Below are 26,488 nucleotides of genomic sequence, written 5' to 3'. Positions count from 1 at the left end.
CGAAAGGGACGTCTCATAAGCTGGATTGAGTTGGCGGCATTTTGCACGTGTTACGTGCCTAGATTTGTTTCGCTCTCTATCCCGTGAACCTTTGTTTTACTTCCGCTTTCGACAGGCAAATTTCGTGGTACAAAGGTTAGGTGAGAAAGATTACATATTTTTATACTATATACTACATCACGCCATTCCACTTTCTTAATATTCCGTCCACACAAGCACAAGTGTGCATATAAGTGTGATATTTGTACATATAATGTTGCCACGTTGTTTTAAACCATAACCAATCTGTTTATAACTATGTATGTTTCTATCGATCGCAAAATAATATAAGCTTATATAGGTAACAAATTGTCCGTACTTTGTTGTTTCTAGCGCGAAGAGCAGGAGAAAAGAATCGAAGAACTCTGGAAGAGTGCATGACAAACCTAACAATGTCTTAAGGTAAAATGCTTTATTCCTTAACGTGTCTGAGATGTTTAAAAACACCTCCCGTCTCGCCCCAAGGAAATGTCAAATGATTCCAACACTCGTTAGAATTTATACTCATACCAAAAGCCAGTTCTTTGACTTTTACGATTTGTACCGCAAATCATAAATTGCCAACGACGGAAAACAACTGATGCGTGGCTATTGATAAAACTTATGTACGGCCGAAGTCCATCTTCGTTGAATTTGGCCAACGGAATATCTCGTTTTCTACTGATTTAGGTCTTTGGTACATAGTGTTGGCTGATATAAAGTTATGATATTGTAATATAAAACTATAGGCATGCCATGATCAGACACTCATTTTAAAGATACTAAAAATACTCTAGAAATTTGCATGCTCTCTATCGTCTTTGCAGCGTTCCGTGCCGACCCCTGAAAAATAACACAAAGTTAATTTAGTAAACGCTATTAAGCAATTTCTGGTCAAAACATTGAAAGTTTTGTTTTGATGTCTTTTTCTACCATGCCATTATTCTTCCTTTTCTCTCCTACGGCTGTATAATTTGGGGCAACACTTATGATCATAATGTTAAACCACTTCAAATAATACAAAGGAAAGCAATCCAATTACTTTGTCAAATTTTGATGCACATACAAGTCCTTTGTTTGCTAAGCTTAACCTTCTTAAACTTCAAGATTATATTAAGCTTCAAACTCTCTTTTTTATGCACCAGTTTAATACTGGCAAACTACCAAAGATCTTTGATTCGTTTTTTGTCAAAACATCTTGTAAACATAATGTAAATACTCGCTTTGCATCTAGATCTACTCTCTATCTTCCAAAAATTCGAACAAATTATGGCAAATTTAATATTCGATTTAATGGACCTAAATTATGGAATGAACTCGATGAAAGATTCAAGTGTTGTACTTCTAATCAATTTAAAAAAGAACTAACTTCGCATTTCAGTAGTCTCTATTAATCTGTACTGATATTTTGATGGTTTATATCTATTTATTTTGTTTTGTTTTGTATATTTACTCTTGTACCAAGTTTATGATATTTATGTGTACCAATGTATTTGTTGTGCCTCTTTCCTGACTCTCACATTTTTATTTATTATAATTACGGTCACCCAACTAGTTTAGCTTTTTAGTTATTTTGGGTGTCCCACTACTGTATGTACTGTAATGTTTATTTATTTATTTATAATTATAATCTTGTAAATTCTTTGGATCATGTGTATTTTGTGCACCCTTCGACCGATATATCGGTCGACATATCGATCGACACTCGACCAAGGTATCGGCCGATATATCGACCGACACTCGACCGACATGTCAGTCGACATATCGATCAACACTCGGTCGACATATCGGCCGATATATCGGTCGAGTGTCGGTCGATATATCGCCCAACACTCGACCGATATGTCGGTCGATATGTCGACCGAGAGTGGTTGTCTGATTGTCGGCCGACATGTCGATCGATAGGCTACCGACATTCCACCGATACTGGTGACTGTAGCCTGCGTCGCAGACGGAATTTAACCTAGGTTAGTAACGTCTGCTGAGCAGCGCAGACATCCCTGTTCTACCCCCCGCTTCTCAGAGGCTTCTTTGTATAAACCTGGCATACTCAGAATCGAACTCAATCTAACCCGATCGGTCGGATTGCTTTTCGATTGCGAACCGCAGACGTACATTTATTTCTGGTAGTCGCTTCTCCCTCTCGGGTTTTTCTCGGCAGTTGAATTGGAAACTAGAGCCAGAAAAACCGGATGCTCTCGCAGGCTAAAAAAATTACCAATACGTTATTTTCTTCTTGCCCAATAATCTTACGGATAAATGCACACTGAGGCTATTTTTAACATTCCCCGTGTCTTAGCCGGAGGGTAGGGTTTTTTGGTAAAAAAGAAAAAAAAGAAAAATAAGGAATTGCCCCACCAGACCCACGATACACCAAATTACTCACATAACTTATCACCGTTATAATCTTATCGATAAGTACCACAAAAAGGTAACGTCACGGCTTGACACGATTGACATACGGCTGTTATAACGGAACGGGAATTACTATTAATTACTATTAAAAATGAGATAAAAATAAGATATATACAAGAGAGTACCACCACCGGGAAAAAAAAATATAACATACCAAAAAGGGACAATTATCACATCTTCTTGAATATACCCAACCAAGAAGTACAAGTTAGAGTACATGTGGAAAACAAGCATAGCCTTAGTAGAATTATTTAACAACAAGTACGACAGGGCAAAGCTGAAACCCAGCCCCGTTCCATACCAGAAAAATCATAGGGACTACGCCAGTGAAGGCCAGATACCACGACAGCTATGGCGGTGTGAAAAAGCTGCTTAAACGTGAATTCGCGTTTTTTGATTTGTTTTATCTTGATTGTGTTGTCAAATGCTTGCGTAACTCTCCTAAATTTTAAGTCGTTCAGTAACCCCTCTTCCATGCAAGGAAATGTAAAAAGCAAAAAACAGCAAAAGCATTAGTGTAATGCATGGGCAAATTCAAGACTTGCTTGTCTTTCATCAGTTCTATTCCAGCACCTTGTTATCCTTCATCGTCCTTATCCTTTTTCCTGTCAACTGTATTTTGTGTATTTGGCAGTATTTCACATGAATGTCTTGCTTGACAACGGCTGAATGATCCGAACATAAAGCCTTCAGAAATTTTTAAGGTTGACCAAAAAAGGATGAAATGCGCATAACTTATACATCTGACACTGGCAGTCGAAGCTTTTGACTTATATTATACGACAGTCGACCGATATACCACCGAATGTCGACCGATATTCCACCGGCACTCAATGGTCAAAGTATCGGCCGCGTGTCGGCCGCTATATCGATCGACACTCGACCGATGTTTCGGTCGACCTATCGACCGACACTCGGCCGATATCTCGGCCAATATATCTGTCGATATGTCGACCGACATATGTCGACTGACATATCGGTCGAGTGTCGGTCGATATATCGGCCGATACCTCGGTCGAGTGTCGGTCGATATATCGGTCGAGAGGTGCACAAAATACACATGATCCAATTCTTTTAGTTGTTTACAGTAGTAGAAATAAACTGTTGTTGTTGTTGTTGTTTTAGAAACAAATATTTCACGGCATGGCGTCCCTCGCAGATGCAGAAGAGGTGTTACGTTCGACCAGTGCTAAAGCAAATTTTCAACGGCTAACACGACTTCTGATGTGCGGAGGACTGAGGCTGTTAAGGGAGACATTTGATTCCATTCACTCACCAGCTGATCTTCCCTTGAGACTAAGTGATGCTGCCATAAAGACACAGCTGAGGGGAGCGAGACTTACCAAACCGGAGTGGGATTGCCTGTACCCATCCGCAGGTGTGTATGGCAAATCGACCGATTTCGACATCACTTTAACCTTCAGGTTATTAAGGACAATATGCAACCTCACCCCTCCTCCCGGGCCCAGAGGATGGGATGTCTTGCCAAAAAGCTCAGACCATAGTCTTGAGGCAGATCTAGTACGTATCAAATACTACCGTAATGAAGTATATGGCCACAGCAAGACGATGGAAATAACTGACACCGAGTTTAATGACCTTTGGGGGAAAATAAGCGAGGTCCTGATGAGAATTGCTGCAAGGAGAAGTCCTGAAAAGAAAGATGAGTGGAAGAAGTCCATTGATGGTTTTCTTCGTAATGCGCTAACACCAGGAGAGGAAAGGTATATTGAAGAACTCAATACGTGGTACAAGCAAGACATGGATGTTAAATCTGAGGTGGAGAAACTTAAAGAAGAGTTTAAAATTCAGATGGGCGATTTAAAAGAGGAGGTCGCTAAACAGTCTCAGCGACCAGGTAAGTTAGACGTTTCTAATTGATTTAAAGCGGTGATATAAATTAAGAGTTTCTAGGGATGCTTTGAGTGTTTCCCGGGAGCGCGTGGGCAATACGAATCGATAATTAGTCTCAAGAGAAACTGTTGGGTTCTGTCATTGGGTAAGTGAGCTTCTTCACTATTTAGCCACCGTAGCCACCGTAGCGAGTTTGAAAAACCAATTGTAACACCTTTTTAAGAATAAGAATCCCAAATTAAAGGCATTAATTCAGATGTTTTAGTTTCTCGAACAAAAATGTTACTCATCAAGAGCTGAGATTACATAACGGTTTGGTTTTTAATTCCTATGGGTCAGTTGTCAGGTTTTATGCCCTTGAGTCCAAATAAGGCCCAGTCTTGTACAGATTTCTACCGAAGAAATTGTTAATTAAAGGACGTTATCTTTTTTACCAAACCTACACCTTAAATCGCTTTTTCCGTGAGCCAAGACGAACACCCTCAGTACGTCTTTTCGTGGGTTTGCCCTTAGTAGGGACTTATCCGCATTCTAAAATGCTCTGGTTTTTCTGTTTTCTCAGTGACAGTCATAGTTAACGTTGTTGTGAATATCGCTGAGAGTATCAAACGGACTGGATCATCTGGCAGGCCCCAGATCCCTCACGAATCTGGCGAGTCACAAGGGATATGTGCAATACCTGTCCTTGACCAAGAAGAGATGGAGGGTACTTCTGACTCTGGAAAACAACTGGCTACCCCTACAGAGATACGCATCTGGACCGTGATTTTATCATTTAAAAGATCTGTTGAATTGGTCTTTCAATACCTGAGATATACACTAAAGGCTTTTGTGCGTAAACATGATGTGGGTAGTTTGCTAATAACAGTTGAATGCAGCTCATTGCAGATTCTGGAAGGACTGTGGGAAGATTACAGCAGCGGCCATCTCAATGCAATCGCCCAAGAAATTCTTGTAACAGCAGAGGTATTGGAGAAACTTGGCCTTGATGACGTGAGGTTGAAAACCTTTATTTCTGAGGAGGAGTACCAGAAAGGCAAACAGATCTTCATGGACCATTCAGGTGAGTGCGTAGTACAGGAAACTTTGATTTAACGAACCTCTATATATAACGAAGTCCTCGGTATAAATAAACACTAGCCTCCATTTGGCGCGGAAATATTCTCGGATATTTGTCCAGGGACATTATCTGTTCCGAGAAGCAAACAGTTTTCCGAGAGCGTAGCTCGAAGAAAACTGTGAACTTCGAGAAACAGATTATGTCCTAGGACAAATACCCTAGCTTATTTTTTTCTCAAGCATCCGAGCGGGCCGGAATCTTAAATCCTCGAATTTGATTGGCTAATCATACGCACGTGACCGGTCCAGCTTTTTACGATACGGCCCACGGGCCGGATTTTTTCCCCGCTGCCTAAATTTGAATTCGCCCTAAAAGTTAGCGGTAACCGTCAATCTTTTGCCTTTTTTACACATCCATCCACGATTAGTCAACGCAAGTTTATCTCTGTTCACATTAAAATGGCAAGGAAAGTCAGTGTAAGTAAATTCAATTGAGTGTTTTGAAGATGTGAGAGTTTGCTTGGTTGATTGTAGCTTAGCGCTGTAATGGCGCGTAATCCTGTGTTTCTCTCGCCGTAAAACTTGAGTCAATTTCAGTCGAGTTTACCTCTCTGATCGTTGCTGTATTTAGGAGAATTTCTGTGGAATACACTTAACGAATTTCCTTGCTTTCTGCTATTCAACTTACGGTACTTACGGATTTCAAGTGATTTTAAAAGCAACGACTGACAGAAATTGTTTTTGTAGTAAAACTTCAAACTTCACATGAAATTTCACACTGCAAAAACAACTTTGGAGAACTTAACTTGTGAAATAAATGCAACTAACATAAAGTAGTTAGGAAAAAAATCTGTTCTTTCAGTAATACACCTTTCTTTGTCTACTATCCGAGTTACTCGCTCGTTGCCAAGATTTTTGGCAAATCGTTAGTAGACGGCGCGCAAGCCGATTCAATGACAAGAGCTGCGTAAACAAACCCATTTGTAATCTGTAAAATCAATTTACTGAAGGAAAAAAAACAAGCATGTTATTTGCCGGCTTAGGGTCGGTCCGTATAGTGAAAAACTGTGACCTCGTGCTTGAAAATGCTGCGCGAGGCCTGCGGCCTCGGCCAGCATTTTCAAGACCTCGGTCACAGTTTTTCACCATACGGACCTCCCAGCCAGCAAATAACATACATATATTTCCGCGCCAAATGGAGGCTATAGACTGCTATTGTGTTTATTATACTTCAAATATTTCTCGCAACACGCGCAGTTTTGAAAATTGGGGATATCACGCGAATATTCCCCAGTTTTCGGTCACTTAACGCGTTTAGGCAAATTGCGCGCGAGCGAAAATATTTGATGGATTGTAACAAACGATGATATTCTTCAGCTCGACCAAAGTCATAATAAATGTATGGAACAGAACCTCGATGTAACGAAATCCTCGTTATAATGAACACAATCCGAAGTCCAAACGTATAATATTTAACAATTATTCGCTGAAGGCGAAATGAATGTTCACTGAGCCGCATAATTGTTTTAGTGTAATTTCAGAGCTGAACAAAGAGAATAACGGACTAAAACATAAAAACAGAGACGCGATTGTTCATTTGCGTTCACGTATGCAGCCGTAGTTTTAGTTAGGGAGTTTAAGAAAACCACGACGGTAACGGCAACGGGAACGTCGCTAAACAAAAGACTTAAGGACGGTGCCTACTTTTGTTAGTGCGCACAGGTTCTGCGCATCACGCAAGCATAGTTTAAGTGCCACGCGCGCGCTGGGTTGACAGTGACGCAATCAACTACGCTACCAAGTACACGACTAAAATGAAAGCAAAGTTTTCCTACTGTGACCAAATGAAGAGGGGCGGCGTCCCTGCCAAATGAACCTTAATGAACCTGTACTTAAACCAGGAATACCAGATTAGCAGCGTATCGCTAACCACGAACTGTTAACGTCTTCCAGCTAAAAAACTAGCCGTTATCTGTCGAAAATTATACTGAAATCCAATTGTAAACATCATGGATAGTAATTTCTACTATCCATGGTAAACATGTACCTGCACATGCGCGCGAAACAAGTATGAGATACGCAATTGTTTTACTTACTAGGGAGGTGACAGGAAAAAATGTTACGGGCAGCGTAAAACTTTTCAAGAAAGATCAATAACTTTAAAAAACGCGTGGTTACCCCTATATTTTATGTTATGAAATGGAAGTAGCAAGCCTATTCAACACGTGATTAGTTTCTGGTTGTGAGCAAAAGGTATTTAGACTGTATTTTAGCTGAACCAGAGGAAGGCTGTCAGAGACGCTAAAAAACGCTGTGGCAACGATTTTGTTATTAAAAACATACCAAAAATGGTTTTTATGTTACCATTTACCATGTAGTTTTAAGATCTTTATAAATGTGTTTGCTTTTCTGTATATAAAGGCGAATTCTAAGGAAACCTGTGAAGAAATATCCTTTCCTTCTTTTTTCAGAAAAATGCTGATGTCAGCATTTTTGATGCGATTCAAGGCTAATTATTTCGAAAAAATGCGTGGCTACCTCAATTTTTCCTTGTGGATGCCAATAGCCCTTACAAAGATCTAATTTTTCCGCGTGGTCCTAACCTGGCGCAAAAACCCTTGTATTTAGTAGTCACCGTCCTCAATTAGGAGAACAATGGATGGGAACGTGCGTTTTAATTCTTGGTACATTTCTTTACCGTCCTCTGCAAAACAACAACGTGAAATGACCAAATTCTGCGTTGTCTGGAGAACGTGAACCACGGCGGCTAATTTTTTAAAATTTTATTTCAAGTTTATCGCTGTGTCCCACATTCAGTTTCGTGAAAGTTTTGTCAGTGATAAAGAAAGTAAATGACTTTAGAGTATTGCGAGATTCGTTGGTAAAATATAAAGTCATTTTTTAATCGAAGGTGTCCTCGGCGTCGCCGTCGTGGCCACTTAAACTCCCTAAATAACAAGCTTACATGTACATCGATTGTGAATCAGTTTACTCATGGAAGTCGGCAGTAAAACAAACAAGCGAAACACTATGAAAAATAAATTCATCCGGTGCCTTTGTTTTATCGTTGTTGACTTCATTTACAGTTGTCATCATCGTTTAAGAATGAGTAGCTTTAGTTTGAAGAAAAATACATTTTCTCTGGAAATTATACTAAATCAGGATTTGTGGATCTGACCTGCTGGCGATCACCGTCGGTAACCACTGTGTTAACGATTCTTCATGATGCCTTGGATACGAGTTCTTGAATGGATTTTTGGTCCTGGGGCGATAGCAGTCATGTTGAAAATTCTCCATCCTTTCAAATGTGTACAAATATCCTGGACTTGGAGTGATGTCTTCCTAATAAATGAAAAATTTATTCACCAACTGTCCGCCACGTTTACTCAGTCAGCAACTCATTATAAATGCAGACACTGACACTATCGCAACCTCGTTCCCAGGGTCTTCTCTCTTCCTCCTACCCTGGTTGCGGCTGGTCAGGTGCCTATGTATACAAATCAAATCCGCACAGAGGGTGGGTCTTTGACTTAATTTTGTCAACACTGTCTATGGAGGTGAAAGTTGCGCTGCCTTACAGACGTTATTTTGAAAGTTAAGTAAGTTATTTGTCAGAGATCCTGCCTGACCGGTGCTTCGTTTCTATCTGAACTTCCATGAGTATGAGATGTTGATTGAAAGGGAAGTTTGCTTATTTTCACTACTTTTTTAAATAACCGTCAACAGCCTGCTTCGGATTAGTTTAATCAGTTTCTCGCAGCACAAGAATTAAATAACCGTTAAATTTTCGATGGGATGCATTCAATTTTAATGAGAAGCTAGTCTCTCGACCGAAAATTGGACTTGCCGCTAAACGGTTTTGAAACGAAAGCCGTTGGATTTTGCAAACGCGCGGCCGATGTCGTTGTTGTCCTGACCAGTTCTTCATAAAATTTTTCACTGCAAGAGAATCGAATGACCGTAAAACTTTCGATTGGATGAGTTCAATCAAATTCAGAGTTATTCTCTTGGCCAAACACTGGACGTATCAAACTCTAAACGAATGCGTCAATGCCGCCGTTGTGATTTTGCCGATCGAAAAATATAAGCTTAAGCTAAATCAAGCTTTAATATTCAGCGCGCAGACGTTGTTGATGTCAAGTAAAATTTTTTCGCCGCAAGAGAATGGAATGACCGTCAAACTGTCGACGAGAGTAATTCAATCCAATTCAAAACTACATTTGTAGGCGAACATACAACTAACTTATTTAACTCTAACGGAACGAGTAAATACCTTCGTTGTGATTTTGCCGAATGAAAAATAAATTAAGACTTAATTCACTACGCGGTCCATTTATTGTGGTGGTCGTCATTTCCAAGTTCTTTGCCAAATTTTTTAACTGCCACAGATTCCAAAGACCGTCCAACTATCGACGGGGAAAATTCAACTAAATGCGGAGCTAACCTTTCAGCCGAACATTGAACGCATTGAACTCCTGTATCGAGTGTGTCAATGCCTTCGCTGTGATTTTTGCCGATCCACAGCGGGGGGGTTCAGCGCGAGGGTTACATATTCCACTCCCTACTGGGCTCAGTAGGCAAGCTCAGTGCGAGACAAACTTTAACTTTCCAGCCCCTCCCTTCAATTACATCTCTGGAATCTGCAAAAATCTAGCAGACACGTGACCAGCCGCAACCGGGGTACTTTCTCGAGGTAGAGAGAGGACCCTGGGAACGAGGTTGACTCCATCGACCCTGGCTATCGACGCATCTACAGATATTATCTTCTTTATTTTTGAAGGCTTCTTGGGGTAAAAATTGGAGTTAAAATTTTGTTGACCTGTTTAGTTTTCGGGTGCTTTAGCTATGTACAGATCTGTTCAGTGTACTGCAGCTTCATATAGACATTAATTAAAGAACAAATGTTATTTATGGGGTTCGTTCAGATCCAGAAATGCCGGATTGCGCGACGTAACACGAATATTTTGGTTGTTTTTCCGCAAAATCGTTATATCGAGGTTTACGATCTAACCAACCCTCGATATAACGAACCAATTTCCCTAGTCTCTTGGCACTTCGTTAAATCGGGATCCCACTGTACTAACTATAAATATCCAGGTGTATCTTATACTTTTAATCGCAGCCTACCGTTAGGGGTGGAAACATTCCTGCTTATCACGTTAAAAAACCTTCATGGTTATGCGCAGGAAAAGTAAATTATACTGACGGGTAAAACTGCTAGGTTACTGCTGAGGGTTTGAAACCCTAGCCTTGGTTTTACGTGAAAGAAAACCTAAAATACCTCAATAACGTTCAAGACAGGGACCAATCCAACAACAGACAGGGAGCAGTTTACAAGATCAAATGCTCCGACTGCCAGGCTTCCTACTCATCGGTGAGACCTTAACACGAGACTGACTGAACACAAACGAGCCACGAGAAATGGTGATGCCAACAATCACATTGCTGTACATCGTCAACTGACAAACCACAACATTGACTGGGACTCTGCTCAATGCTTAACCTACAGTACAAACTATTTTCACTGACTGATTTTGGAAAGCTGGTACACTAACTTAGAAAAACGCCTCTTAACAGATGCCAGCAACCACCGGCACCTTATAGCTCGCAACCAATCTCTTTTAACAGACCAGACTTAAAACACCATCGACTGACTAACACTATTCAGTTGACTCTGAAGATGACTTCCGCTCAGGTTGTGGAAACGTCAGTCACCAACAATTCTTTTCAGAACTATCCTCAATCGGACGATCACACTATACGAACTACTGATACTGCTGAGTTCAAACCATTTACTATCTGTAAGACGACATCCTTAATTCTAGCACCCTGTGTAGGATCATAAAAGGATCCCCAATTATTGGGGTTTCAGTGGGGACCGGTAAACTTCACTAATCAAAGTCAGAGTTCAGTGGCTGATCATCACCTCGTGATCATTTTACCTATGATTTGCTTTTAATGTTACAGCAGTATCTGGACAAAGTCGTTTACCGCCTGGAGAAGTTGCAGGCAAAAGTGCGAGCCTAGTTGAAGCGGAAAAGGATACCGTTTCAGAATTTGTTCCTGGAGATGTTCCCGGAGAACGTATTACGCCAATCGAGGAAGGAAAAGACATTGGTGATGACAGCGGCCAGGGTAAGTAAACGCGTTCTCAAATTGCATTCAGATATTTAGTTACGAACGTAACCAATTTTGTTGGTAATAATTTTCATATCACAACCTGATACCAGTACACGTGGAGTTGAAGTCAAAGTTTAGAGAGAAATTTGTTAACACCTTGAATTGTCTTTTACCAATTTTAAAAATTACTTTCTCTCGATATTGAAGGACACGAACCTGACGTGAACGAAGCAAGAAAAGAAAAGTTCTCTAAACCTGAATCCGTTGAATCAGAATAGACTTTGCCTTCGGCCGTTGCTTCAACAACGTCTATTCCAATTACAAGTTCTGATTCACGACCTTGATTTGATACATTGCTACAGCAAACCTACAGTGAATAAGATTACAACATTATACAAGTGATATCATTTCACTCGCCAACGATTAGTGATGCACAAATATTGATTGCAACGATGTCTTTAAAAAGCTTCCCAGACTACTTCATTCAATGTACTAAGATTTACTTGACGAACTTATGAGTCGCTCTGCGAAATTTCCTTTGAAAACTGAAGTTATTCCCTCCGAAACGAAACAGTATGTATTCCATTTCTAAAATCCGCTGCTTAACCTCATGTGAACGACTTATTTTCTGTGGTTATGAACTGCCGAAAGAATCGAAGAAAGTAACATTTAATGAAGTGATAAACCTAAGTAAAGTTTAAATGGCAACAAGGAAGGAGACCAAACTCTAGAACCTCCTTGTTAATTGACTTAAGCTTAGCTGTTTTTATCTTCTCGGTTAAAAATATTAGATTATTTGAAGAGGATATCTAACCTTGAGAAGGAGAACAGAGAGCTGACAAGAAGATTAAACGCTGTCGAAAATGAGTTACAAGGTACAGTAAACTGAAAGAATAAAACCCTTGTAGAAACAATTAAAAATTCATTTATCTGTGTATGTAATTCCCCTTAGTATTTCGTACATTAGCTTCGTACGCAATCCTCTGGTGCGGTTTTGTAAACGTCCTTAGTTTCAGACTTATCCTAAAAGATTAAGGTGTCTCGATACAGTTTTTTTTATGCACCATACGAAGCATTTTACATAAGCTTTTCAGTAGTCTTCGAGGACTTTCCCAGAGATAATTGTGGAAGGAAGATGTCGGAAGGAAAGTCAACAACGCACCAGGGGTTAATTTGCGCCTGAATTTTGCCTTTGTACGTACTCCCTCCTTCTTCCTCAAAGTAATAACCTGGCTTGAGCCTGCGATCCAATCTAAAACCCAGTACGTGATCAGCGGTCAACTTGAAAAATACACATATTGTTGACCGCTGACCAAGTATTGGGTTTCGATTGGATCGCGGGCTCATGTCAGGTTAACTTGTAGCCAGGGCCGGGTTGTTTGGAAGCCTGTTAACGCTAACCCAGGATTAAAAGTTAACTAAAGTATAAATTTTTCTTATATGAAAAGGTATATCTAACCTTAAGAAGGAGAACAGAGAGCTGACAAGAAGATTAAACGCTGTCGAAAAAAAGTTACAAGGTACAGTAAACTGAAAGAATAAAACCCTTGTAGAAACAATTGAAAATTCATATATCAGTGTATGGAAATTCCCCTTGGTATCTCGCGATCGCTGCTTATCCATTTTTTTTTTGTCTAGGAAATTACATACTTTTACATTAGCTTCTTACGCAATCCTCTGGTGCGGTTTTGTAAACGCCCTTAGTTTCAGACTGATCCTGAAAGATTAAGGTGTCTCGATACAGTTTTTTTATGCACTATGCGAAGCATTTTACATAAGCTTTTCAATAGTCTTCGAGGACTTTCCCAGAGATAATTGTGGAAGGAAGATGTCGGAAGGAAAGTCAACAACGCGCCAGGGGTTAACTTGCGGCTTGATTTTGCCTTTGTACGTACTCCCTCCTTCACCCCCAAAATAATAACCTGGCTTGAGCCTGCGATCCAATCGAAAACTAGTACCTGATCAGCAGTCAACTGGAAAAAATACACATATTGTTGATCGCTGACCAAGTATTGGGTTTCGGTTGGATCGCGGGCTCATGTCAGGTTAACTTGTAATCAGGGCCGGGTTGTTTGGAAACCGGATAACGCTAACCCAGGATTAAAAGTTATCCAAAGTATAAATTTTTCTTATATAAAAAGGTTTTTCACTGCTTATGTTTTGCATTCCGATCTTTCCGACTCGGGGGGACTCCCATCCAAAAGGATACGGGTGCTCGTTAGAAAGTTTGAGAAGAATCCGTTAAAGGTACCAAGATCCTGTTTTGTGGGTGTAGCTTGAATTTTGTTTCCCTCAAAGGTCCCAATTCTAAAATAACACATTATCTCCTGTCATATTTTTCAGTTCGATACCCTAAAAGCTACCGCGAAAGCTCCCGCTGTGGACCTTTTTAGGCCGAACACCCTAAGAGGTACCAAAATCGCGTTTTTAACTCCTAAAAGGTACGACGAGCACCCCCCGTCCTGTTTATATGGGAGTCCCTCTGGGCTTTGCGATCAATGGAGTCTTAAACCCCAGAAGGGAGCACAAAGCAGCTGGATTATAAGTAAATTCACACTAGAGGAAATTTTACGGGTAAAGTATTAGAACAAGCTAACCCTAACCCTAAGTAAAGTTTGGGTTTCCATTCGTAATTTGGGCTCGTTTAAACATGAAAAACGTTATTCTAAGAGGGATCCAAACAGGTCTGAACAATGATGGCGATCCGGGGAAGTACGTGATTGAAGAAGTGAAGAGGATCATGCTGCTGACGATGAAGTGTAACGCAGCCTGTATCGAGATTTTCTGGGACCTGTTTACCGATTTTTCCTTCCCGCAGCAGGAGCAAATCTGCAAGTTTGGTGCTGTGATTTCAACCCGCTCGCCTTCTACAACAAGTACCTGAGGTTGTGTCATCACGAGTAAATGATTTGTAGCGATGGCAAATGGTCATGATATTCGACTGTCTTGACTGAAATGTGACGCGTATTATTCGCGGTGATGTACCTAACAAATAAGCTCCACCGCATTTAATTTCCTTTATGTGCGAAGATATAGTAATGTTGCACTGCTGAAACAAATCACAAGAAATTGGCGTTCGGCTTAAATAAAAAACGAAAAGAAAAAAGAGAAAGAAAAAGAAAAATATTTAAAAATATAAAGAAAAAAATTATAAAAAAGAGGCCTCGACCCTGACCCCGACCCCGACCCCGCATTTTACTGACACCCCGGGGTAGGGTTAAATTTCATGACTGGTCTAAATTGAGTGAGATAGACAGATATTACGCAGTATTGCTCTAACCTGAGTATCAGGCCTTTTCTAAGAGGGGAGAGGGCAAGGGAGGGAGGGAGGGGAGGAAGGCCTGACACGAACGTTTTTATTGGCTTATGTCGAACATCCAGATTCTTGATGTTGCGCTGATTGGATAATTCACAATGCGCCCTGACGTCACACCACTGGAAATAAAAATTTCATAATCTTGACGGGAACGAAAACTTCGCTTGACATTTATTTCTATGTAATCATGGAAGGTGACGACTTCAAAACGGCTCTTGAAAGCGCTCTACAGTTCTTTCCTGACATTAAACTTAAGAGAGAACAGGAATTATGCCTCGAAAGCCTGCTTGTCAAAACGGAAAGACCTCCTCGGAGTTTTACCGACAGGCTACGGAAAGAGTCTTATCACAGGCGGCCCAAGCTCTCAATGTTATCCTTTTTTTTTTCCTTTTTATGCGAACGTTCAGGCTAACGTGACATATGGCTTGTACTATTACATAACGACCGAATTTGACCACGCGAAACATGACTCTCGCCTTGCAGCATATGGAGGTGTTGTGTTACAACGGTTTGAATTTATAAAGGTTTGTATGGGAATGCAACGGCTTTGCTTGAAAAGCCAATTATTCTTATATTTTGGGAATAAAATCTACTCACCCTGTTGCTGTGTTGTATTCTTTGTTGTTTGCCAGCTCCTCGGGCCGATCTAACGCGATTTCGGCGAGTTATCGTTCTGTGGGTTTCACAGAAGCCGTTGCATTCCCATACAAACCTTTATAAATTCAAACCGTTGTAACACAACACCTCCATATGCTGCAAAGCGGGAGTCATGTTTCGCGTGGTCAAATTCGGTCGTTATGTAATAGTACATGCCATATGTCACGTTAGCCTGAACGTTCGCATAAAAAGGAAAAAAAAAGGATAACATTGAGAGCTTGGGCTGCCTGTGGTCTTATTAGTGTAAAATAGGGTTGACTAGCCTACACGGTTCGTGACATTTGTACATTTGCCGTTCTCTGTTCCGTCACTCGACCTTTTTGTCGCTTCACTTGTGTTTGTGAAGGGCACTTCATGTTGTGTTATAACGACGAACTTAAAGTAGAGTTGAGCCGTTAGACCGTGCTATGGCAAACTTTTAGAGGTCATAGGTCTGCATGATTTCCGTTGTTATCTGCGTGTCGCTTGGTAGATTTTGACACCTCTGTAATTTGCCATGTGTATATGTGTTGTTCAGAGGCTCATTTCTATTGCAAGATATGCTTTTAGGGACCGTTCATTTTTTATGAGGGAGGGGGGCTGGTGGGATTTGGGAAGCACCATTTAAAAATCGCATGACCCCCCCTTATAGCGGTAATTTTTTGGGATGACCCCCCCCCCCAAAAAAAAAAAAATTGAACAAACAATATTTTGATTTCAACTTTTTTAATATTTCTCTATTATCCCCCTACTTCACGTTATTGTGCTCACTATGAAGACAAAATTAGAATCCCTATACTACAGAGAGCTGTTGTTTAAAAAACAAATCAAAAGAAAGAGAAGTCAATTTCGGATCTCCTAGTTATGGCTCGCCCTGAGCGTGTGGCATTTGGCCTCTCATTGGCATCTTCCTCATCTGAATTGATGAATGCAAGAATGACGTCACTTGAGTCATCTTCTCCCCCAGAGTCAATGGCATCACTGTCATACTCATCATTGTCACTTCCATCCATTTCACTGCTGTCAGCACTTGCCCTGTTGTCATTTTGTGTCAATGTCCTGGCATTTCTCAGTGTTGGTTGGCCAGCTCTGAGAGGACTCTTCTGCTGCAAGCATGAATGTCTTACAATTGCCTTTACTTTCTCACTCTTGCTGCGTTTCAAATGCTGCTTCAGCCCCTGGTGGTTCAAGTACTTGTTTAGTTCTGGAACACGGAGCTTTTTAAGCTTGGTTAGATCTTCGCACAACTCAGTCCAAGGATAATCCTCATGTGATTTATATTTTGCGTCCCTACTTAACTTTGCCTTTTCTCCTGCTCTCTTTTTCCTTTTTAATTCCAGCACTTCACGATGCTGAAGATAATCCACCACAAACTTTGATTTGACGATAAACTTATCTGCAAACAGAGCAACGCTCTCTGGGTCAGATAAAACCAGCCTGCCACTTCCATGCTCTTTCTTCGCTAGGACCCTTAGCTGCCAGTCATCTGGATCACGCCCTTCTTTTGGGGTCTTCTGGTAGGAGAGGTAGTGGTATTCCGGTAGGCAGGAATGGTCAGGAACTGGTTTAGGGTATCTTTCTATGGGTGGTCCAGTCCATTCACAACAAAGAGAACAAATTTCTCCTTCCTTTTCTTGACAGGACAACTTTAGAAACTCCCTGTAGTTCTCCCCCTCCTCATAGTGCTCATTCATAAACTTCTCAATCTTACGGAAGTAACAGTGGCCTGGAACAGAGTCTTTCCTTACTCCTGCATTGTGATACTGAACCAAGTACAAAGTGTTGTGAGAAAACTGGAAATCTGTTGATGTGTTGTGTGAAACACATTGTTACATTTAATTTACAGATGTCTTTATTTGGAAGGTTTTTCCCTCTACTCTAGTGACAGGCATGTATAAATGTTGCCCTGTGCAGGTAGAACAAAAAGCTATGAGTGTTCTCAAATCTTGCAAATAGTGGATTACTTTTTATAAATTTTAGCATACTTGTTATGGTTTAAATTTATCTATGGTTTAAAATTTCTTAATTTTCAATGTCTCAAGTTCATTGTCATAATTCAGAACAAAGAGAAATGAGAATCCAATTGGTTTGAAAATTTTAGCCAAAACTAAATTTAAACCATAACATACCCATGAAGGGCCTTTCCAATCGGGAAAAGAGTGCATTACTACATGAGCATCATGAAAGAGGCTCATTCCAAAATGCGCAATAATGGCGAAAGCAACGGGTCGTTTAAGAAAAGGTTTACAGCTGAACGATCCAGGCAGTTTGACATCTTACAAGCAAAAGAAGCAATCTTTCTAAGTGCGGATGGCTGTTCAGAAAGGGCGAGTGAGTTTTCCATGCCAGGGTACCAGTTGAAGCCCAGTGATGGACGAAAACTGAACTTCTCCATCAAAGAGCACAGAGCAATGGTGGAGAAGTTGAATGTCATATTGAAAGATGTAAAGGAACACGATTCCACACTCTTTCAGTCCAATTGGCTTGCTTTGAAGCAGGGCGAAGAATTTGCCCACAGCTTTAATGTAAAACAGATCAAATGTATAGAAGCTAAGTTGACGAAGGTCACGCAGGACATGGAAGCACTAGAAAATAAGAAGAGCAATTATAACAGCATATTCAAGGGCATACTCAAACAGCACATCAACAAAAGGAGAAGGAAAAAAGAAAACCACAGAAAGTCAAATGAAAGAAAGAGGAAGCGGACTGAAAACAACGTCCAACGAGTTTATGGAATCTGTGTTGAAAACCTGCTAGGAAATGATTTTCCAAAATGCCTTGTGTACCCTCCTAGAACGGCCGTCCCGGAAGAGTGTATTAAAGTTGTGGATGTGGCCACGTCGTTATATAGAAGAGATGGGCCATACATCGCACCGCTCTTGGAAGGGAATTATTTCACCAATGCTGCAAGAAGCAGAATCACCACAAACCTTGAGCAGGAAGTCAGAGATTATGTTTACACCTTCATGTACCCTGAAGAGTACACTCTGACGGAAAGCATTGCTGCTTCTTGCAGCATTGGCGAAAGAGACTCCCATAGCAGCACAAGCGGCAACGAAGAACTCGACGACAGCGAAGATGAAGATGAGTGCCAGTGAAAGTTGCATTCGAAAATAAGTGTTAAATACTTCTTTTCAGTAGCTACAAATGCTTTTTGTCGCCAAACGTTTTTTTAAAGCAGAAGGAGAGTTTGTAATAAATTTGTATCCTGCCTTCTATGTTTATTCTATAGCAATTTTTTTGATATTCAAACATTATGCCATTTTAAAGTTTTACTAAAATATTTCCCATGACCCTCCCTTTTTCCCTAATTTTTTTGGGATGACCCCCCCTCGAAAGCCATTTTTTTTCGTATGGCCCCCCCCCCCCCAAATCCCACCAGGCCCCCCTACCTTATCAAAAATGAACGGTCCCTTAAGTCTCCACGTATTTGCTTTCAAGGGACAAAATATGAAATTTACCGCGAGCATGTTGCTTACTTGCATTCTATATTGTGACGCCGGGCCCGGCTGTGATTAGAACTGTTTGCAAGTACAGTAGGTTCATTCTTATCACGGATATCATATTTGCTTTCGTACGTTTTTCTTCGGAGATGCCGTAGCTTTACTTCGAGAAAGCTAAACATGGGCGTAGCTAGGGGGGGGGTACTGAGATGCCCGTGACCCCCCCTTTTGTAAGCCTTTTTTAAGCAAACAACCTACATCAGGTGACAAAAATTACATGACAATCTGGTAAGTACCCTCATTTTGACACAGTGTGACCCCACCTTTGAAAAACCCTGGCTACGCCTTGCTAAATGTTTGTCATGAGACATTCTTTTGTTTCTTGCAGCTATCTGATCGAGATTATGTTTCACTTGCTTGATGTATAGGTTTATTCCTCCTTTGGTCGTTCTGGTACCACATGATTCAAATGTAGTCTTTTGACTGTTTTGTTGTATATGCCATTGTTTAGCTAGCCATTGTTCGGCTTAGATACATGGAAGTTCAATTGACAACCGGAAATGAATTTGACTGGTTGATACGTTCAGTGACGCTTATCACGCTGTTAAGGGGGTGGAAAACTGCACTAAAAGCGTCTGTGTCAGGCTTTTCCTTTCGCTTCTTCCCTTTCTGCCTTAAGAAAAAGAAAAAGAAAAGCCTGATACTCAGGTTACAATTGCTCTGACAATTGCTCTTCTGAACAAGCATCCGGAATGCAGACGGAAGTAGTATTGTGGACCCGCTCCCGGGGTCGGGGCCGCATTTTCATTGCAATCTGCGCAGTCTCTGATCTCCGGTTTTGTACACTGTATAACATATTCATTCATTAATTATGCCGCTCATTGTCTCACGCAGGTTATGGGGAAAGACTGTGGTCGAGGCAATGAGCGACTGGGTGCGAAAGCACTATAGCTGTATGTCACGTCGCCGAAGGGGAGGCGGGAGTGTCTTAAATTCGACCAGACTTACCGGCTTGCTTATCTGTTTTGAAATGCCCCGAATCCGGGCAAGCGGCTGACTTAAATATGAGGACATTGCACGTGATAATTCCTTGTTTCATTAAATAATTAGAATTAGTATCACCCAACTAGTGGACTAATGCAAATCCTTCATTTTAATTGGCTACGCTACTAGAGGACTATTAGTAATAGTCCTCGAGTAGCGAAATTGGCACAATCGAGCGTGACGTTTTAATCCCAAATAAATATTTCTTCAACTTGCATTTGCTAATTTTGTTATTGCCATTTCTGTCCGACTAGTTGGGTGATACTAAAACAATTAGACCCTTCGCCCTCAAGGGCCACGAGTCAATAGCCCATTCGGTTTCGCCTCATGGGCTATTGATCCGTAGCCCGCACGGGCTACGGGTCTAATTGTTTATTAAATAATAGAGTTATGTAACCTACGCAATCCGGGATTTCGCGGCATAAACATACCTTGTTCCGAACATGACGTTTGCCTTAGGCGTGAGAAAGGGGATCGGCAAGGTAGCTTCCTTTCGGGTTTGGCTACATCGCATCATAGACGTCGGTGACACGCCTCCTCCTCCCTCCCTCCGCTGTTAACAGTTTAGTAAAATTTTCAAGTTTCGCTGACCTACATGCCCAGTTTATTATCTGAACTATGTGTCGTTACTCTTGATTGATGATAAATTTAGCCAATGGGCATACGAGACATTTGATATTATTGGGATTTTTAAAGCATTTGATTTTTTTATCGTCATATGTAGACTTGTGTATTAGATTGTCTGTTTCATTTATTTTTCTGTCTTTGAAAAACCTCCTTTACTAAATCAATAAAGTATAGTTGTAATTCAATGTTGTATAACAATTGTCACGTTCCCTGAAATATGAAATATCAACAACTGAGGATCAACGCTGAACGACAATAAAGACCATAAAAACGCTTTTAAGCATTAAGACGCTATGCATTATTTTTCCAACTGCTTACGTTGATTGTTTTTGTGATTCAAGGTAAGGAGTCAGGAAAAATCCAGCAACTTGAGAAGAAAAACATTCAGCTGGAGAAGAGACTCGACGCCAGTGAGATTGCAAGAGAACGTTCCTTCGTCGAGCTGCAGTACCTAAAAAATGTGGTTTCTGACCTTGAAGAACATTTCAGCGATATGGGCTTTCGGTTCCCAACTTATCCTTCAAGACGATTGTCCTTGCGACCCGATCCCATGCTGGACAGGGTATCTGGTATGTTAAAGGTCCGGTAATACGGGCAACATTTTGCTTCAACTTGTCTCGCAACATTGTCGCATTGCAAGATGAAAGACATTGTTGCGCGTATTACCACGTTTGTGACCAACTTTTTTCGCAGCAAAATACAGTATTGCAAGTTGAGGCAACATGTTGCACAAAGTAGACTCGAGTTCTACTTTCTGCAACAAATTTTAGTTTTGCTGCTCGTATTACCACTGAAGCTACAACTTGTCTCGCAACAAATTTGAATTCAACACTTGTGATTGGCTGTCACGAAGCGCGGCAAATAAAAAAAAAAAAAAACAGGGCGGACGGTGAAGGCGAGCCTGAATTTGAAGTAGACCAGTAACTCTCGGAAAGTCATAACTTTGTCCTTTACAAAGACCTCGAGGGCTATCATAGTCTTTGGGACACCTCGTTTGTCCCTTGAAAACAAGCAGGAAAAAAGGCAAAAGGCTTGGAAGAACTGTCGCAAAAATACAACTTTTCGCCTAGCTATCTGAAACGACACTGAGCTTCATACTGAGAAAACTTCGCTGGCACGGGAATTAAGAAGAAAAGACGGCCAGAAGTCGAAGTGGAACTTCGTCGAAATGCTAAATTATATTAAAGAAGGCGCCATCTTTATTTACACGCGATTAAGCAATTATAACTGTAGAATTCTGCAAACTTGCGACACTGTATTTTGCTGCGAGACAAGTTAGTCACAAACGTGGTAAAACGCGCAACAATGTGTTTCAACTTGCAATGCAACAATGTTGCGAGACAAGTTGAAGGAAAATGTTGCCCGTATTACCGGACCTTAATGTAATCGGTTAATACATGATGGAACTGATTACAGAATATAGCACAAAAGAACCGCGCTTAGATCTTTATATTATAAAACTGTGAGCTTTGAGGACAGACAATGTCCAAGGACAAATATCCGAGCATATTTTCAAAGTCAAATGGAGGTTATTGTGTTTATTATCCTTCAAAATATCTTTCCAAAACACGCGCAGTTTTGAAAATTAGGGAATTTTCTCGGATATTCCCCAATTTTAGCTGGGGAATATTCGGTCACGTGACACGTTTAGACCAATCGCGCGCGAGCGGAAATATTTGATGGATTATAATTACAAATATAAAAAGGAAATATCAGAATACTAGATTCCTTATTTTAAATAAACTGCCTGATTTCCACTTAGATATTTATGCTACCAATTTGTATTGAATACTTATTTATTTATATATTTCTTATTTTATCTATTTGTTTATAGGTCTACCTCTCGAAGGAATAAAAGGATTTTGTCAGGTTGTCGTTAATAGACAGAAACTTGAAGCTCTTGACGGAGAAAAAGTGGAATTTGAAAGAGTTTTCAAAGACCTCGGGTTTGATGTAGATGAAAAAGTATGCAAATCAAATGATGACGTAAAACGGGTAATAGTTTCTGTAGCTGACAGAGATTATTCCGATTACAATCGTTTTGTTTGCTTCATACAATCCAATGTCAACAGGGATTGGGAAATAGAAGGGTTCGATGGGGGCTCCTTGAGTGTTGCTAAACTTTTGACCAACTTCAGATATTCGAGATTTTCCTCCTGGTCAGAACCGCTAAAGATTTTCATTATTCAAGGCCACCAGACAACTACAGCACTTGAGGCTGATGAACCTATTGACGAAAAATCATTTTCTTTGAAATTGCCTTTCGGAGAGAACTGCTTATGTTTGTTTGTTCCGTACAGGAAAGGATACATTTCTACTCTATTAAGTGTCATTAAGTCACAAGGTTCAAAGCCGCGTGATATCTTCGACATTTTGTCAGAGGCAAAGAAATTGTTTTACGAAAAAAATCACATCACTATTCCTGATCCAGTTCACAACTTTAGGGGTCCAGTGTACCTGAACCAGGAAATATAAAGGGACAGTCTTACTCTCTTACAGTCAGGTTACGTACATTTTTACTTGTTTACTTTGCAATTTGTATTTCAATACCTAATAGCATAGTACTTTTGTATTTTGTTAAAGGTGTGTTACTTAAATAATGATAATAATAAACTGGACATGTAGGTCCGCAAATAGCTAGTGAGAGCCGATTTACACGAAACAAAGAATTTGTCACAAGCGATTTTTGTAGAAGCGCGGCTCGCCTTGTGGAAAATAGTATATAGACAAAATCGCCCAGGCTACATTTTTCGTGTAGTACACGACCATCGTAAGCAAGTTGTAGATTTGATCACGGGCAGCCCAAGCCTGTTATGTGAGGGAATGGAACCTTAGGCAGTATCTAAGTGGTAGAAATATCTAGCATGTTTTTCAAAATGAAAAGCCTGGAACATCCTTAAACGATAATTACATTAGTATTTAGGTTATTCAACTTGATATAATGATGTTTGCATTTTAGTAGTTTTAGTGGCATATATTTTAATCACTATTATAGAGCCTTAGTGGTATTTGTAAATTAAGTGTCTTAGTATCACATTGTTGGAAAGAGAATGGATACACCACAAATCAAAAATACTTTTCTTGTCAACAAACTGATAGACTGCTAGATAGGGAGTAATGTGCGATGGACTAGCATTCTGTTTTGGGAGGGTAACAAATGTCCTAGGCCCGGTTCATACATCGCATTCGGCCGTGTCGAATTCATGCGGGAGAAATGCCATTGTCGATTCATACGTCGCACTTGTGATACAGTTAATTCAGAATTAATACTGTCGGGTATGTCGGTCAGGGGAAAATGTTTTAAATGTAGCCTATTTAATATGGCGGACGAAGATCCTGAGCGACGAAGGACGTTAATTTTGCGAAAAATTGTCCGCCAATGGAACGAGAAGGAGAAGGCTGACAACGGAGCAGTATGTGTTGCAATATTCTCAGGTTGGATTGGGTCGAGAATGGCCAAGTTTCTTCTTTTTCTTTGGCGGGACCAAATTTACGCATGCTTAACATTATGTATGTATTAGATAAATTCCACGTTTGAATCGGTGTCGCATTTCTGTTGGATAACACGACAAGACCAGTCGAACGTGCGGCAGAAATGCGGCAGCCGATTCGATTTAATTCATTGAACTGAATTCGACACGGCAGAAGTGCGACGTATGAACCGAACCCGTAGTTGCCTGACTTGACTCTTTTTTTCGAATTTGAATATTCAAAACGTTTGACTAAATGGCGGTTACCGCTTATTACTCTATGGGCAAAACTACAATACTCTACTTTCTAAAGCTACAGTCGAACCTCTCTACAGCGGCCAAGGACAGAGGAAGGGGCCGTTGTAAAGAGGTGGCCGTTACGCGGAGGTAGGGGTGTAATATGACACCCATTTTTTTTGTCCAGAAATGCGTCTTTAAACATACTTTTTCCATAAAATGTATCAATAAAAAGAATCTTAACAGAAACAGAGATCAACCGCGCGCGGTACGGATCAAGTTTGGTGACCTTTTACAATAAAACTGTATGGGGTTTTTATATACACCGTTCGTCAGTCGTCGATTAACTGGCCGTTGTCGAGAGATCATTTTGGCAGTTGAGACGAGTTTTAGTGGCCGTTGCCGTTGTGGAGAGGTGGCCGTTGTAGAGAGGTAAAAATAAGAGTGAATGTATGGACTGCCCGCCGGGACCAAAAATAGTGGATGTTGCAGAGAGGTTACTGTTAGTGGAGGTTCGACTGTTTCTTCTAAATTTGGTCGAGAAGTTCGCAGTTTTCGGAGTGAGACATTTTATTTCATCATCGCTCACGGTTAAATAACATAGTAGAGATCTTCGTTTTCACATTTTAACCACGGAATTTTAAAACCTTTCCTTACGGACACCTATAATACGATCCCCTCGATATTATCTAACGGGACCAGAATTCATATAATCTTTTCCTCCATAATACGGCCACCTCTATAATACGAACACTCCGATCTGCCTCTTTGGGGGTCTGTATTAAAGAGGGTTGACACTCTGCGATAGGGTTTTCAGATTATAAATCTCAACCCGAGAGACTGAAATTCGTCATCGCATTTATCATCGCGATTTCTATCTTGTTCTTAGAGTTTCTCTGGTGAAAGACGATGACACTGGCAAAGAATTTTCTTGTCACTTCACGGTCGTAAACGATAGCGACATTGAACGTCTATTGAACAATTTAGATGTACCTCAAAGCACGACATGCTTTGAGGTACAAGATTTTAGTTTAACTTAAAACCTCCTTGCATAGTTTTTACTGTTTTAGGAGCATGTTTCATGATTGGAATAAGAGAACTGGGTCATCTGGAACTGGTCTCTTGCTTGGGGTTAGTTTTGACGATATTTGAGCCTGTGACGTCTTTAATACTGACACCTGACATATCACTCCCCGCAGTTTTCCCGTATAAAACGGACGGGGTGCTTGTCATACCTTTTAGGGGTTAAAAAGCGGATTTGGTGCCTCGTAGTTGTTCAGCCTCAAAGCTCCCACAGCAGGAGCTTGCGCGGTACCTTTTAGAGTACTTGTAGTGTCTGTAGGATTCCACGTGCGAATTTTTATTTTGGCTTGCCATTTATGTATGCAAATTAGGACTATTTAAACGCTACGGTTTCTTAGCACGCCAATCTTTTCAACGTTTTCTCTAGCTTCAAGTTAATATTGTTGCGGAATCTATACTCTACGTAGCTTCACCGTCATCGCTACAGTCAGGAAACATTTGCAAGTCTTTATATTCTGCCCTGTATTTTTCTCATCGCTCAGCTCTTCTTCACAGGTATTTTTATTTATTTTTCTGGTCGAACCTCGCTCGATGTTTCAATAGTCAACGGGCTCCTCGAGTCTCTTCAACAGAGCGTGAGTTCGAAATCTCTACACGTAGCGTCAACAAGAGCCGTAAGCTACAGTGTCCCGTATGTTCATTGTTACTGTTTTATTTTTATGGGATATATTGTAGCAAGCATTTGGTCTCGAGATGTCAAACGATTAAAACATGTTGTTATGACCCGAGTTGTTTAGTGTATTAGGACGAAGACACCACAGTACTGAGCCAAAACAAGAGTCAGATCAATCAATCAATCAGTCATTTATTTTAACACGTTTCGTCGAGGAGCTAAGAACTCGTTAAAAATACGAACGTATATAAATGACAACTATAGTAATTACAGTTATAGTTAATGCGTTATAGCTATAGTTAATGTGTTGCGTTAGAATTGGTAACTCTTAGGGGTGGAAAAAATTTCAAGCCACGCCCCCAAAACGGAATCTTGGCAGTTGGCCACCTCTTAGAGGTTCTTTTAAAATTTCCGACTAGCACCCCCGTCCTTTTTATGTGGCAGGCTTCCCCTCGGACCTCACTCTTACGAACACTTCGGTGCCTTTGGTGTCCTTATTACAGACGTTCTACTGAACAGTCCAAACTCCCGTGTGTGGACAAAGCTGCCAGTT

At 40.6% G+C, this 26,488-nt stretch overlaps 1 protein-coding gene across 5 annotated transcripts; it reads left to right on the top strand.

The window, feature by feature from the left end:
- Window positions 1-93: 93 nt before the first annotated feature.
- Window positions 94-24,492, top strand: LOC110043500 (uncharacterized). 5 transcript variants are annotated; one of them, XM_089272948.1, is made up of 9 exons: window positions 94-140; window positions 373-441; window positions 3,559-4,291; window positions 4,850-5,350; window positions 11,317-11,481; window positions 12,258-12,341; window positions 12,915-12,986; window positions 20,874-21,101; window positions 22,367-24,492. In XM_089272948.1, exons 3-9 carry the CDS (start codon window positions 3,577-3,579, stop codon window positions 23,005-23,007), a joined length of 2,406 nt encoding a protein of 801 aa, XP_089129074.1. In that variant the 5' UTR covers window positions 94-140; window positions 373-441; window positions 3,559-3,576; the 3' UTR covers window positions 23,008-24,492. The 5 variants fall into 5 exon arrangements, with proteins under 5 accessions (XP_089129074.1, XP_089129071.1, XP_089129075.1 ...); XM_089272945.1 differs by having other exon boundaries at window positions 11,314-11,481; XM_089272947.1 differs by having other exon boundaries at window positions 100-135; window positions 11,314-11,481.
- Window positions 24,493-26,488: the final 1,996 nt, after the last annotated feature.

The sequence above is a fragment of the Orbicella faveolata genome, unplaced genomic scaffold, assembly GCF_042242905.1.
Source record: "Orbicella faveolata isolate gen_17 unplaced genomic scaffold, um_ofav_v1 contig_35, whole genome shotgun sequence".
NCBI classification, from domain to species: domain Eukaryota; kingdom Metazoa; phylum Cnidaria; class Anthozoa; order Scleractinia; family Merulinidae; genus Orbicella; species Orbicella faveolata.
Note: the sequence above shows the minus strand (reverse complement) of the source record. Positions and strands in the feature narration are given on the sequence as shown.